The sequence below is a fragment of the Chelon labrosus genome (genome assembly GCF_963514085.1).
Source record: "Chelon labrosus genome assembly, chromosome: 10".
Classification (NCBI taxonomy): Eukaryota; Metazoa; Chordata; class Actinopteri; order Mugiliformes; family Mugilidae; genus Chelon; species Chelon labrosus.
In genome coordinates, this window is record NC_140360.1 from 5,915,561 (window position 1) to 5,932,083 (window position 16,523).

At 39.3% G+C, this 16,523-nt stretch overlaps 1 protein-coding gene across 1 annotated transcript in view; it reads right to left on the reverse strand.

Moving 5' to 3' along the window:
- Nucleotides 1-2,908: 2,908 nt before the first annotated feature.
- The window catches only part of LOC311494403 (tumor necrosis factor receptor superfamily member 14-like), a 40,375-nt gene continuing 26,760 nt past the window's right edge, over nt 2,909-16,523 (reverse strand). The window contains exons 2-7 of the mRNA XM_084553433.1: nt 12,473-12,608; nt 11,052-11,145; nt 5,243-5,368; nt 4,194-4,349; nt 3,290-3,377; nt 2,909-3,181 (exon numbers count right to left, since the gene is read on the reverse strand). Of these exons, the coding sequence (XP_084409559.1) occupies nt 2,950-3,181; nt 3,290-3,377; nt 4,194-4,349; nt 5,243-5,368; nt 11,052-11,145; nt 12,473-12,532 (756 nt within the window). The 5' untranslated portion in view covers nt 12,533-12,608 and the 3' untranslated portion in view covers nt 2,909-2,949. The remainder of the gene's footprint in view (nt 3,182-3,289; nt 3,378-4,193; nt 4,350-5,242; nt 5,369-11,051; nt 11,146-12,472; nt 12,609-16,523) is intronic.

A 16,523-nucleotide genomic window follows, 5' to 3' on the forward strand; every position in this document is an offset into this window, starting at 1 on the left:
ATTATGGCAATGTGAAACGTAATTGAGACGTATTGAGTAGCCTAACGTTACCTTGGTAACCTGGCTACCTCGAGTCAGGGGGTAGGTTGGAAGGGATACACCGTTCTACAGTATTTTGAAAGTGATTGCAGTACCAGTTTTGGCCAGTTTTGGCCAGAATCCTACATACTGTTCCTTTAAGTCTATTAAGACAGACACATCTATTATAACTCATCAGTCACCATTCATGTGGACTGAGGCAGGGTGTTCCAAGACAGAAGTTGATCTACTGATCTGTATTTTCTGTTCTCTGAAAAGATAATTTGACAGCATCTAAATGTATAATAACTGGATTCTGGAGCAAATGTACTCCACATTGAATGGTTTCGTCTAAGAGTTTAGACTGGCTGCACAGCTTCACCCTGAGGAGAGAAACACATTCACTTCCAATGACATAAAAATAACAAAATTAATTAGTAATTAACCACAGTTTCCCACGCTCACTAAACCCTTCAAAAGAAGCCATTAAATATGTGCGTGCCATTTATTCATAAATAAATAATAAATATAAATAAAGTAAACAAATAAATAAAAAAGATCATTATGGATAATATGGCTTGCGCATGTTTTATCGCGTCTTTTTAACGATGACACTTTTGAAAATTATGGTGGTTTTGTTATCGATTAAAAATTACTTTTGTCTTAACGCTGATAACGAGGTCTGAACACAAAATGGAGAATGTAGTTTCGTTTTCTATCAGCTGTCTTCTGTTTATATTTCAGTACCTTCGTGTTACATCAGACAACTCTGTCCTTCACTCGTGTCGTACTTCTTTGTTCGACAACTCCACCCTGGTATTATGAAGAGGGAGATGAGCCATAGTACTGGAAAACAGAGAGACAGCGTTTAGAGTTTACACAGGTACGTACGTACTGGAAAACAGAGAGACGGCGTCTAGAGTAAATACAATACAAAAGTATTATATATATTAGATGAGTCATAATTAATACAGGTGTCTACCCATGAGAAACTTACCGACGACGACGGACGTAACTAAACTGCCAAACAACAACAACGTAGAAACCAAAATCCAACAACAACGTAGAAAAAAAACAAAACAAAAACGTAGAAACCAACTAATTAACGTTAAGAACAACACCATGAGAATATCAAAAAAAAAAAAAAAAAAAAACGAGAGAAAGCGACTGTGTCGTATTAATCTGAAGACTGTAATCAGTTGACTCCGCCCAAAAGTCCTAAACCAATCAGGTTAAAGATTCTCTTCGTCTTCCTGAATCATGAATCACGGTCAGAGGACTAACCACAAACACTCAAGAGTGGACTTCCCTCCAATCAGTGAATCTAAACAAGTTAAATATTACAGTAAACAAGTGGTTAAACTCACTGGTGTTCATTGTGTGGCATATATTTTTTATTCACATGATATGATGACACTTTGAATTTTTATTCAGTTTGGTTGTTTTTGTTTATAAAGCTATTGAAAATATATACATATTAGTCTATTTTCTATTTTTTTTTGCAATTCTTGCTATTTTTATAGTAACTCAAGCAAACATGATCACAGGTACGAACAATGGATTTAAATTTTTTTATTCTCCATACATACTCTGAATATTTAATAGTGATGGTAACACAAGTGGTTTCCTGATGGCACAGTTATGACTGGCACCGACCTCGAGGTATTTTGTTACTGTGAAGTATCTTCAAATATTATTAAATGTATTTATAACTAAGGTTTAAGACTCTACACTGGTGTAAAATCATAGAGGCAGTGTCCTATATTAAATTGAATTAATGCTTTATTGTCATTGTATATCAGTACATCTGAAACATAAAGATACCCATTCACATGGACGCCAGTATCTACAATCATACAAACATGGGGGCAATAAAACTATAAGAAAAAAAAAATAATAGCAATAATAAAATCAACTCCTAAAAAGATTGAACTTTAGATTGCTTTAAAGTAGTGCTTTCAAATGTATTATGTAATTTACTTCAGATGTTAAAACTGAAGTTAGGAACTATACATATACTTATGTTTCAACATTGAACATTATTTTTTTTCCAAACAGAATTAGTATATAACTGTATAATAAGTTTTAAGTTTAATGTGATTTTTCGTTATAAAAAATAAATCTTCAAGTGTTCTATGAAAGGTTTTGGTTCACAATTCAATAAATTCTGTTTGTGTCTGCATACCTTTCAGTGTCAGATACAGCTAGAAAGGTCACTGCCAATTTACAGTTCAACCTAAAATACTGATAAAACGCAAGTTAATGCTCAACCGTTTTTGCCAAGAGATACAAGTCCAACCACGACAGTCTCAAAGTGCTTATTAAGTCTGTTAAGACAGACGCGCCTATTATAACTCATCAGTCACCATTCATGTGGACTGAGGCAGGGTGTTCCAAGACAGAAGTTGATCTATTGATCTGTCTTTTCTGTTCTCTGAAAAGATAATTTGACAGCGTCCAAATGTATAATAACTGGATTCTGGAGCAAATGTACTCCACAGAGAACAGATTATATCTGAGAGTTTAGACTGGTTACACAGCTTCACCCTGAGGAGAGAAACACATTCACTTAAAACAGAAACATTTGTAGAGACATCACACAGCCAGACGATCCTCAGTTAATAAACATTTCATTGAAGAACACACGGCTGTCTTACCTCCGGCTGTGACAATGGCACTAATTCTGGGACTTGTTGTAATGTAGGTTGAGGATTCTTTTTAGAAGAAATTAAAGGAAAAAAAATGACATAATTTAATTCTTTCAATAAACCCAGTGCTGTGATCTGTAACAGTGCACATAACCAAATAGTGAGAAATAAACATACCTCTCTGATGATGACTGCATTTTTGTTTCTGACTATAATTGAACAAAACCAGTGAAAAACATAATTACCAGCACTGTCATGACTCAGCAAAAAACATTATCATCCATCAAAGATGTGACAAAACATAGAAAAGAAGAACATTTTCCTGATATAAATGAAACCTACCTGCTGAATAGATTTTCTCTCTGTAGACGTAGCACAGTACTGCTACTATTAGAATGACTAATAAAACCACCACACCAGTGATGATCCCTACAACATTTGAAGTTTGTTCTCCACATACAGAATCAGTTGACGTAGTTCCTGGTGTTATCAGTCGAAGGTTTTTTGATTCACATCTGGAACAATAAAAGGGACATTTTATAGAGAAAGGTACAGATACAACAAATTCATGGCTGTTATAAAAAATAAATGTGTCTCCATGTGTGATGTGAAGATTTACTTACTGTGTGTGTTGGAGACAAGATGTTAATGTTCCATCTGAAAATGTTCCATCACTGCAGTCAGAGCACACAGTGTCTGAGGAGGCTGAGCCTGCACAGACACAAATTATATGAAAGTTGAAACTAGTTCAGTCTAAAGTATGAAGAGATGAATTAATGAGTAAGTAATGTGTTGGAATGTGGTTTATTAATCTATGAAGAATCAGACTAACGTAGAAACATGGTCTAGATGAGTATATTCATGTCATGTTTAACCTAAACTGAAATAAGAAACTATTTTTTAATGTTTACAACTTGAGAACAATGTTTTACAATCAAAGACAGGAAATCTTCAGATATCAAGACACTGTTAGAGTGCAGGCTTTACATCATTGGATAAGACACACTAATGAGAAAACACCTGAAATTAATCAGTTAATCAACCATTAATTATCGGAACAGTGAAGTAATGTTTTGCTGTTGTTGTTGTTGTTTTAAAGTAGTCTCATTCATAAATTGAGTCTGGAGTCTCTGGCTGTCTTTGGATCATTTGACCATCATTCATTGGGGAAAGGATTCCTCCAGTTCCAGGTGTGAGTTCCAGGTGGATAAACACCTACAGATGTTCATATTTAAACCCCAACATGAAAGGACAACTCAGCAACGTCCACCTGGTGGCTTGTTAAATCTGTCTTAAAGCGTCATAGGATTAATATGACAAAGTAGTTTTGGAAGCCAAAAAACACAGGAGTGCTACTCAGTTACTGTACAACATCAGTAAATGTGGATAGAAACACATTTATTAGACTTTTGATGCTCTTTACTCCCATCTAGTGGTCAGCAATCATCATGTGCAGCTTTAATAAGCAAACTGTCACAAAGATCAGTTTCCTTAAACTTTGTTCTCATTTAAAACTAGAAAACCAACCTTTCTCCTTGATGTATTGTCCTGGATGACAGACCGTGTGTTTCTGTGATGCTACACATCGGTCCTTTGTTAAGTCAATACAGAAGAATCCCTCAAGTGGTTCACAAACTGTATCTGATGTTGGTGTACATGACCTCTTTACCTTCAGACCAGAACCTATCAACACATATGGAAGTTACAAAACATGCAGAAACAAAACTCCTATTCTGTTTAATCTGTTTCTGATTTAAAGATACCTTCAGTGGTTAGAACAACTTTAGAAAATGTGACACAATAGTCTCTTCAGTTTATGAATTCATAGGAAACATCTGCATAAATTAACTTGTCTGATGTGGATTTGATTTAAAATTCACCAGTTGATGTTATTGATGCAGAAAAAAGGAAAAACATTTCTACTGATAAATAAATAATATTAAAGGGGAACTCCGGCGCAAAATGAACCTGGGGTTAATAACACATGTGTACCGAGTTCGACCGTTCTCTGGTATTTGTTTTCATACATTTGTTTTGTTAGTCAAATGTGACCAGTTTTCTTGCAAACCGCTAATTAGCGTATAACGCTAGCCTTCGGAGCACACCTACACATAAAAAGAAATCGCTATTTCTATACCACTAACAAGGCTCACAATATCACCACATTTACAGAGAGCATAGGAAAGAGAGTTCAGTTTCCCCAAGATGGCGCCCGCCTGGATATGCGAGCCGGACGCGAACGGTACTGTATTCCTTTTTTAATAAACAGCCTGTATACTTGCAAAGTTCTCAATGGTTCGGTTTACATGTAGAGACTCTAGTTAATGCTACCGTGTAAGTGTGGTGATATTGTGAGCCTTGTTAGTGGTATAGAAATAGCGATTTCTTTTTATGTGTAGGTGTGCTCCGAAGGCTAGCGTTATACGCTAATTAGCGGTTTGCAAGAAAACTGGTCACATTTGACTAACAAAACAAATGCATGAAAACAAATACCAGAGAACGGTCGAACTCGGTACACATGTGTTATTAACCCCAGGTTCATTTTGCGCTGGAGTTCCCCTTTAACAGAAATGTACCTCCATCACAGTTGGTGCATGGGAAGCACTGCTTACGTCCATTAGCTTTATCCATATAAGTTCCTTCCATGCAGGGTAGACATGATGTACTTCTGAACTCTGTACAATCTATTTTAACTCTGTGTCCTGTTGAAAAGACAACCAGCCATTATAGTTCAAGAAATCTTCTTTCAATTTAATTCAAATACAATCTCCAGAAGAAGGCTACATGTTGCATGCTAAGTAAAGTGTAATGCTATGAACTGGGACAGCCCGTCCTCCTGTGTGTTGGTGAAAAGAAGAACCGCATCCAAAGATACTACGTCATCATTGATCACAAGGCCATCCCTTGCAAGGCACAGACATCCTTGGCAGCTTTCAAAGAGCTCTTCATAGCACACTTCATCTTCAGTGTCAACTACGATGAATCCCCCCACAACTTCTATACGTTCATCCAAACCAAGGTCTTTAACGTTGACGTGGGAAGTGCCAAAGAAAGTCCCCAAGTCAAGGAGCTAAGAGCGAAATTTTTGGTGAGCCCTCAACTTCACAGGCAGTCAGTACAGACTCTCCAATAACTACCCAGCACTCTATTGACAATAATCATATGGAGCAAATATGGAAGTTCCTATTTTCAGAAAGGTCACCAATATCATAAAACATGATGAGCAAGCTTTTTTGACCTGCAGAGTGGACACTTTATTTTGATGATCATTTCAATGCATTCTGTGGCAATGAGAGAGCAGATTCGTTTTGTTTTTCCAATTAAGGAACAAACAGTTCTCAAATGAGATGTGTGAAATAACACACATAATAACAAATATACATTGTGCCACAGTTCCATATGGTGTGAGCTGTGTTGTGGTTATTGCAAAGCCAATCCTATTTTGATGTAGTGTGTTTGTTGGAAATACATGTTGATTCAAACTGCAACTTGCATGGTTATCTTTATAAATTCAAGTGGCATGTGTGGTTTTGGGGAGTGAAATTGGGGATTATTAATTGACTCCCAGTAGTATTTTTAAAAATGAAATCAACTATAAAAGATTTATATGTTTTCCATATTGTTAATTTAATATGAACTATTCAGTGTTAAAAAAAAAACACACTGGTAGTGTCAGTGATGTGTGTTGAATTTCAACTTTTGAGAGTGTTGTTCCAACTCTGTCACAGTGTTAACTGTTTAATAGGGATGCACCGAAAAGAAAATTCTTGGCCAAAACCGAAAGTGAAGAACCACATGTCCCCTGCACTTTTTCAAAAGGCTGTTTTGGTCCCCTGCACTTTTTACCGTCCAAAAACAATGTTCCCCTACAGCAGGGGTGTCAAACTGATCCGTGAAAGGGCCGCTGTGGCTGCAGGTTTTCGTTCCAACCATGCAGCACCCATGCAGTGGGTGTGGCTGGCAAGTTTTTGTTCCAATCAAGCAAGAGAACACCTGAAATGACTGCATGAAGGCAGTTCAGTTGATTGATTGAGCCAAGTCAGGTGTGCTGCTGCATGGTTGGAATGAAAACCTGCAGCCACAGCGGCCCTTTCACGGATCAGTTTGACACCTGTGCCCTACAGTAAACAGAGAAGAGTCAAGCACTAGGACCAAGCGGAAACCTGTTTCCCTTAGTTTAGACCCGCCCACAAGCTCCTCGATTGGCTCTGCTGTCCCTTGTGTGATTGGCCGTCCCCGCTGTCACTCCACCTTGCTTGCATAGCGCTCTGCAAGTCCGGGCAGTAGAGGTGTGCGATACCGCTAGATTTGGTATCGATCCGATACCAAGTAAATACTGGGCCAGTATCGCCGATACCGATACCGATATCGATACTTTTTAAAAATTAAGGTGGATGCGCCATCAATCTGAATCAATCTAAATCTGAATTAATTCTCATGACATCTTAAGTGTTTTCATGATTTGCCTTTTGGATTATTAATCAATTAAAGTTCAGTACAGAATTTGGTTTATAAGTAAATAGAAAATACTTTATCACAATAAAAGTTTTTGTTCAGAAACAAAATGATCACTTGAGGACAAATAAAAACAAATTATTTTTCAGGCATGTTCAGAAACTACAATAAAAACTTAATCACTCCCTTCATTGAACTTCTTTCTGGATTTTCTTTTCTTAAATAAACAAAGTGTAGAAAATTATCACTCCACAACAAATCTTATAAATAATGTAAGGACGTGTTTAGGAAGTACAATACAATACAAAAATAAGACAACATTTCTCCCCTTTAGTGCACTTTTTTTCGTCATATCAGCGATCTGTAGGGGCCAAGTGGGCGGGGATTTTAAAAATTTCCATATGCTTTTACAAGTTTGTTGTGTTACCACCGTATCTTACTACGTTTTTACAAATAGCACAACTTGCTATCGTTTCATTTTCGGCCCGAAAATATAACCAAACAGCTCTATTCTTTCTCTCGTTGTGTGTAATGCGTTGCTGCTGGCCGAGCCTGGCTGGTAGAGGTGGGCGGTGTTCGGTCACCTGGCGCTGCGGAGTCACGTGACAGTACAACAAACACACGCGAGGGGGAGGAGGAGTAAAACGAGCCTGATCTGCTCTGTGACAGCAGCGGCATCGAGACAAACAGAGTCGGGTCGCTTCTTTAATGAAACGAGAGAAACTGAAACTTAAGTATCGATCTCATTACATTGGTATCGATCAATCTCGATACCAACGTTGGTATCGATATTATCGATATTTGGATCGATCCGCCCACCTCTACCGGGCAGGACTCCTTGTTAATCTGCTACTGTAAATTGGGCGTTTGTTCTGCCTGAGTCAGGTCAGCTAGAATGATTGTAATATCAGAGGTTTATTTACATTAACGTTTGAATCGGTGTCCATGTGCGTATGTGCGTGTGTGTTTGTGTGTTTGGTAATTAGGCGCAGCCAGGATGTCTAAAAAAGAAAAGTGAACATAAGAGACTTCTTTAGAAGTCAAAGTGAAACTCACAGAAATGCGTTACACCCATCCTGCAACACCGTCACTGGCGCCAATAAAGCAGCATATCCACTTCAAGATCCTCCTCATCATTTACAAAGCTCTCAATAATCTTGTAAAGTGTATTAGTTTTATTGAAAGAGCTGATAAATAAAATGTATTATTATTATTGTTATTATTATATATTGTTATATTATTTTATATATTATATTATTAAATACAATATATACAAATATGATACATCCAAACTCATTATAATTGTGTTTATTCCTCTATATCATCAAAATTCATAATTGTTGCACCCCAAATTGCCCCACTGTTCATGTCATCAGTATATTTTTGTCAGGTGACGGATAGTAGAGATGCAGAAGTTGTGTGTCCCCCACCTCTGAAGTCAAAATTTCGTCCTTGCTTGGCACCATTGCTGGGAAAATTCCTTGCTTGGATGTTTGGATTTAAAGTGATAAACCCGACATGGAGAAATTCTTTGCAGATGCTCGCCTCTTGAAATTTCAGCTGTTGGCATCTGAACCTGGGGGTGAGCTATGGAAGCTCACCATGCATAACCAAGTTAACCACATGTCTTGGAAACAAAGGGAAGCACCAGAACTCCCACAATCCTCCAGGTGTGAAACTGACCAAGCAGTTCACTGGCTGACAGTGGCATGTGACCTCTGAGGTCATCAGGTCATATAAAATGCGCTGTTTTGCCAGTGTTCTCTCTCTTATTCTCTTATCCTCTTACCCTCTACAACTCCACACCTCCACGTGGAGACCCCCAGCCGCTCGGCTGCAGCTGGGTGCCAGGCCTGTTCTCCTTACAGCAGCGAAGCAAGATCCTGCTGAGGAATCTACACCAGGTCTTTTAGCCAACAAACAGAAGGTTTGCAGGCTAAACTCCCAACAACAGGAGCCACACGGCTAGTTAGCACCGAGCTGCTAACAAGCCACTTCAAAGGACTTCAAGGAGCGGCCAGTTTCCCTCCAACGTCTGCCATCAGGAAAACACAGCAAGGACTACAACTTTTCCCGGTTTGGCTTCCATCAGGAACCGCCAGCCACAGGAGCAACACACCAGAAATTGACTTTCCACCAAATCTGGTATTATGACCTGGGCCTAGTCAAGCTAAGCTAAGCAAAGCATAGAACTTAAACTTTGATTGAATGTGATATTTGTGTTTATTGAGTTGTTTATAGTATAGTGGTTTGATGTTAGTTTAGATTATGCAACACATAGACTCAGGGTCTTGCATGCTTAACTAACCACTCTTCCTCTAACCTGGCACCTCATAAAACCCTTATCACATTCCACATATCTACTGGCCAGCACATGGGCTGTGTCTCAAATCGCGTACTTCTGCACTTACAATACCTAATTTGAGTACGTGAGTGCGTTCACACTGAAAATTCCAACGAGACGAAGTGCACTGCAAGTACCCGGATGGTGTACTCATAACGGTCAAAAAGCTGAGTGTGGAACGCTGCACACTTTCCACCCTTAACGGTAGCCATCTTGGCTACGTAGCGGAAGGGGAGGGACTATCAACCCAATTCAAACTTGCGATAGTGGCGGCTGATATCGGCGGCAGTGATTTGGAAGCGGTGGTGGAGCAGTTTTACAGGTCCATACAGATGTAAGTTACAATATGACATTTAATGAAAATGATCTTTATTTCTGTTTTAAACGTAGTACTATTAAATTGCTGCTCGATATACGCTCGCGGTCAAAATCAAAATACGGCGTTAGTCATTCGTCATTTCCGGTAAGTATAGGCGTAGTACCCGATTTGAGACGATACTACGTTTTTGAAAATTACGCACTACGGACGTAAGTGCATAGTGCTCATAGTGCATTATATCGAAGTGTACTGACGAAAGTACGCCATTTGAGACAGGCCCATGGTCTGAGTGTCCCCACTCAGCAGCCATCTTGTTTCCTTTGTGTTCAAGCGGCCATCTTGGCGGCCATCTTGGCACACCCACCCGGCGGCCATCTTGGTACGCCCACAACTGGCGGCCATCTTGACACACCCACAACCAGCGGCCATTTTGGCTCACACACACACACACACACACACATATCTGTATTGAGTACACTGTAGTTAGCTTGTATGTTTAATTTTATTCTTGTTAATAAATGTCTTTTAAACATACCTGTCTGTTTAATGTTGCACAAGAGTGAATATTGCCAACCTCTACACTGCCAAGAACTCCAAATTCCTTCAACTGTAACTAGTTGTTAACGTGGTAATTTTGGTTATAGTTATTAAGTTAATTATTAATCCGAACTCCAAATTGACAATTTAGTATAATTTATGAGACTGTTTTGATTAATTGGCTATCTTTTCCCTTCCTAGAAGGGTGGTGCCCCGAGGTGATCTAGTAATTCAGATCCAATTATTTAATAATAAATAATTATTTTTGATAATTATTAATTATTCATGATAGCCAAACCCCAATACTGAGTGCCTTAGTACCAGGCCCAACACAGCATTACGCGTTTTGCAAATCGCTATCAGTGGGTCTTTATATAATATTTCTATGATAAATATTTTATATAATGAAATACGTCCACACGGCAGAAATGTTCAACACTTTCAAAAGTGTTATCCCTAGGAGTTGAATTAACACTTGCTGCTTTGCTGTGTACACTGTTATTTCTTATTACTACCATCATTCATTCATTCATTCATTCATTTTCTGGAGCCGCTTGTCCTCTGAGGGATCGCGGGGAACAAGAGCCTATCCCAGCGGAGAGGTGGGGTCCACCCTGGACAGGTCTCCAGTCTATCACAGGGCTAACACAGAGAGACAGACAACCATTCACACTCACATTCACACCAGCAGGAAAGGACGAGTTAACTTTAGTATTCAGTTGGATCTTACCAGGTGGACACATCGGGCAGCAGTCATCCCCTATCTGATACTCCTCTGGACGGCATGTGAGGGTTTGACAGCACAAGACTTTCATCACAATTATCTGTGGAGAAGTTAAAAAAAAAGTCCATCACTCTCCTCTGACTTTAGTTTCTTAACAATAAAACACGTCTGAATTATAATAGGAGGCCAATGTAAGCATTTATTTATATCTCTATGTGTGTGTGTGTGTGTATAAATAAAAGCATTGTGCAGATGTGTTTAAGTATGTGCAGCAGGGGAAATAAGTATTTTGTAAGTTTGCCCACTTACAAAGAAATGAATGGTCTATAATTGTTACCCTAGGTTCATTTTAACAGAGACAGAGTATCGCAAAAAATCCAGAAGGTTTTTTATCCATTTGCATTTGAACTAAGTATTTGATCCCTAAACAACACAACAATTTGGTACTTGGTGGAGAAGCCCTTGTTGGTGAGTACAGAGGTAAGACGTCTCTTGTAGCTTGTCACCAAATTTGAACACATCTCAGGAGGGAATGATCAAGTCCTCTTCACAGATCCTCTCTAAATCATTAAGGTCCTGCAGCTGTCACTTCACAATGTAACATTTCAGCTACCGCCATAGATTTTCTAAAGCATTAAGGTCTGGAGACTGGCTAGGCCACTCCATGACATTAATGTGCTTCTTCTTGAGTCATTCCTTTGTTGCTTTGGACCTGTGTTTCGGGTCATTATCATACTGGAAGACCCACCTTTTGTGTTCTGGCTGAAGGAAGGAGGTTGTCATCCAGGATTTTATGCTACATAGCCCCGTTCATCGGCCCCTCAAAGCAGCGAAGTCGTCCTGTACCATTAGCAGAGAAACAGCCCCAAGACGTAATGTTTCTACCTCCATGCTTGATGGTGGGGATGGTCTTCTTGGGGTCATGCTCAACATTTCTCTTGCTCCTGACTTTGTCATTTTAGTCTCATCTGACCACATCACATTCTCCCAGTCTCTCTCTGAATCATTCAGATTTTCTTTGGCAAACTTTAGACAGGCCTGTACATGTGCTTGCGGACCTTGCGGGTGCATAAACACGGTGTGTCACCAGTGGTTTTGTTGGTGACTGAGGTCCTAGCTTCCTTTAGATCATTAACAAGCTTCTCCCGTGTAGTTCTAGGTTGATCCTTCACCTTTTTCATGATCATCCTTGTCCCTGAATGTACAGACTGGTTGAACTCTGCTCTACAGCATATCTCATCAGAGGGTAACTAGAGAACATACAGTTGACTTTGAGTTGTTGGATGCATGTGAGATGTAAACAGGACTTCAAGAACAACCCCACTGCTTCTATCCCACTAATAGAAAGAATCTCCCAGGATTAGGAGGATTAGAGGAGGAGCATTATGATTTATTATCCTGTGATTTTCTGCAGTAAAGTATTTTACCAGAAAAGATGAAGTTCTCCAAGATGTTCTTCTTGAAGTCTTGTTATATAGCAGGTACATTTTTTCTCAACCTGAAGACATCTCAGTGAGATTTGGGATGAGGTGAGTTTGAACATCCAAGACATCAGAACAGCATCTGTAAGAAAAATGAAAGGTTTACAAAAACTGCATTTTCCAGTTTCAGTTTATAGATTTCACTAAAAGTTTGGACACACCTTCTCATTCAATGTTTTTTCTGTATTTCTATTAATTTCTAGATTGTAGATTAATACAGAAGACATCAAAACTATGAAGGAACGCATGAGGAATTATGTAGTGACAAAGTATTGCGTTTTATATCTTATATCACACCTTTAGCTTTTACAACAATTTTGCAGACTCATGTTATTCTCTCAAGCAGCTTTTTTTTTTGCTCATTTCCCAATTCCTTGTTTCTTTGTCTTTTACCACTTCTCTAAAGCCCTTTGTACACTTCCTCAAATAGAGTCATGAGTTAATTCTAATCAAAGCTCATGTGCAGTTTATCATTGCAGAAAACTAAAAAGCCTGCTGTTCTTTCTACAGCAAAGATACATCCAGTCCCTACTGTACTCCTCAGTACCTTCTAGTTCATGGTCATAGCTGCTCTCTGATAAGTGCACAGTAAATAAAAGTTGCACCCTAAAGTAGGAGGAAGTAGTTGGTTTGTCCACCACAAATGACATAAAAATAGTAAAATTAATTAGCAAGAACTCAGGTTTCCCAGACTTACTAATCACTTTTAAAGATAAGAAATAAGTATAGTATGTAGATAGCCTTTGTTTAAAAAACAAAACAACACAAAGAACAAACTAGATCGAAAGTGGAGAATGCATTATCGATATATGGCGTGCGCCTTTATATCTTTAAGTTAGTATGGTTTCGTTCTTAATTCTTATACATGCCGTATTTTTATTTTCTAACAGATGTCTTCTGTTTATATTTCAGTACCTTCGTGTCACATCAGACAACTCTGTCCTTCACTGTGTCTTAGTTCAACAACTCCACCCTGGTAGGCTATTATGAGGAGGGAGACGAGCCATAGTACTGGAAAACAGAGAGAGGGTTTAGAGCAAGGACGAAATTTTGATTTCAGAAGTGGGGTGGACACAAGTATTTTTAATAAAACTCTAATCTTTCAGTTCACTGTGTTTCTAGTAGTTCTTCTAGTTTTCTGTTGCTACTTTTAAGTTTGATGTTCCCTTTTTCGGTTTGACTGCTTGTAAAGAATGTAGCATAACATTATCACCCAATTCTGTGTTTCACCTTGTTAGTCAACTTCACTCCATCTCAGTTCCACCAATTTTACACTTATTTATGGAATATATGGTAAACAGACCTCATTTACATAGCACCACACAGTGTAGGGTAGGTAAAAATGGCATCACAGGTGGGGAGAAATTGGACACCGATTCAAACGTTAATGTAGCCTAATGAAACCTCTGATATTACGTTACGTACCCAGGCAGAACAAAGGAACAATTTACAGATGCCGGTTAACAAGGACTCCTGACCGCAGACTCTCTGGTGACAGTGGCAGAGAGAAGGACCCTGGACAAACTGCTGTCCATACTGGACAACGCCCACCACCCTCTGCACAACACCTTCATCAGGCAGAGGAGTGTGTTCAGTGGCAGGCTGCTGTCTCAATCCTGCTCCACCAACAGACTGAAGAACTCTTTCGTCCCCCTGGCCATCAGGCTGTATAACAGCTCTCAGTGATGGCAGGAGACACAATAGACAATGGACAAATCTTTTGCACCTACTTACTGGACACTCTGTCATTTACCATGTCTGTCTACCTCTGCTACATCTGGTGACTGTGATTTTCATTCATTTTTTCCCATTTGTAGCTCTCATATTCATTAAAAAAAAAAAAAAAAAAAAAAAAAAAAAAAAAAAAACCTTCTACTTCTACTGGTCACTTTATATTTCTAACAGGTCACTTTATATTTATATTTTCTAACAGGTCACTTTATATTTTTAACATAGTTTATAGTTGTATAAACATTTTATTTCTAGTCACTTTCTATTTTTTATATAGCTTTTGTATTTTATGTTTAATGTTTGTAACTGCTACTGGATGCTTGAATTTCCCTCGGGATTAATAAAGTATCTATCTAAATCTAAATCTAGCAGACCGGTGTGACAGCAAGGTGGAGTGACAGCGGGGACGGCCAATCACACAAGAAACGGCAGAGCCAATCGAGGAGCTTGTGGGCGGGTCTAAACTAAGAGAAACAGGCTTCAGCTTGAGCGGCCGTTTTCCGCTTGGTCCTAGCGCTTGACGCGTCTCTGTTTACTGTAGCATTGTTTTAGGACGGTAAAAAAGTGCAGGGAACCAAAACGGCCTTTTGAAAAAGTGCAGGGAACATGTCCCCTGTGTCCCCCCATCAAATTACGTCCGTGATTTAGAGTATAAACAGATCACGTATAAAAGTTGAATCATATTAGAGCAGTCATAATTAATACAGGTATCTACCCATGAGAAACTTACCGACGACGACGGACGTAACTAAACTGCCAAAAACTGCAGTAACTGCCAAAAAACAACAACGTAGAAACCAAAATCAACAAACGTATAAATCAACTAATTATCGTTAATAACAACACCCTGAAAAGTTATGTCAAGTCAACATGGAAGTGAAAGAAAAAACAGCCGCGGTTGTCTGAGGTCAGTCCGTATCAGTTGACTCCGCCCATGAACCAGTCTCAGCTTTTTTTTTTTTTTTTTTTTTTGTAATAATTGTGCAAAACAATACAACAGCGACAACGGCTATCATCAGGGGGTTACATACATACATGCATTTTGAACAGATTGCATTATGAAAAGACATTGTAGAGAGCACTTTGGCAAAATATAAAACACAATATTTTCAGTTATGAAATATATATGATATTTTAGGAAAGGTTTACCAGTATATTAAGACTGACGAACTTATTTTTAAACTGATACAATTCATAAAGACACAGCAACAATTAAAAGAAGCATATATGATATGCAAAGGCATCAATAGACCTTTGTTGTTTACTGAGTTTATGTTATCCGACAGTTTGTGATCCAGCTATAGACTCAGGTACTTATAGGTCTGAACCACCTCTACACACTCCTCGTTGATGGTTACTCCAGAAAATCTACTTGGTTTTAGCTGTATTGATCCGAATGCGGTTCTCTCCGCACCATGAGATGAAGCTGTTCACCAGATTCTTGTACTCTTGTCCATACACCCCACAATTGAAACGCTGTCTGAGAACTTCTGCAGGTGACATGACTCTGTGCTGTAGTTGAAGTCCTAGGTGTACAGGGTGAATGGGACAGGGGAGAGTACAGATCCCTGTGGTGCTCCAGTGCTGCTGACGATAGTCCCGGGCGTGCAATTCCCCAACTTGACATACTGAGGTCTCCCAGTGAGATAGTCCTCTATCCAGGAAATGAGGTGTGAGTCCACTCCCATTACTATTAGCTTGTCCCTCAGTAACAGAGGCTGGATGGTGTTGAATGCACTGGAAAAGTCAAAAAACATGATCCTCACAGCAGCATTATCCTTGTCCAAGAGAGTCTGATGGAGCAGGTAGAGGATGGCGTCCTCCACCCCCACCTTCTCCTGGCACGCAAACTGCAGTGGGTCTAGAGCGTGATGGACCTGGCGTCTGATGTGATGAAGCAGCAGCTGCTCCATGGTCTTCATGATGCTGGATGTCAAGGTGACTGGTCTGTAGTCATTCAACTCCCTGGGGTGTGACTTCTTCGGGACAGGGATGATGCATGAGGTCTTCCACTGCATGGGGATCCTCCTAAGGTGTAGGCTCAGGTTAAATACATGCTGAAGGGCATGGGAGTCACACTCGTGGGGGATGGGGGTTTTGCAACACCCCCACTTTTTCAACAAGGTGATTTCATCCCCCTCACTTTTTCCTAAGGTATTAAACCAGTTGCCTGCCCTGGCAATGTACCAGCGTACTGAAATGGAGCGCACCTCAGTCCCCCAGACATGAAAACCCATTGGACAAGTAAGATTGATTGACAGCCATC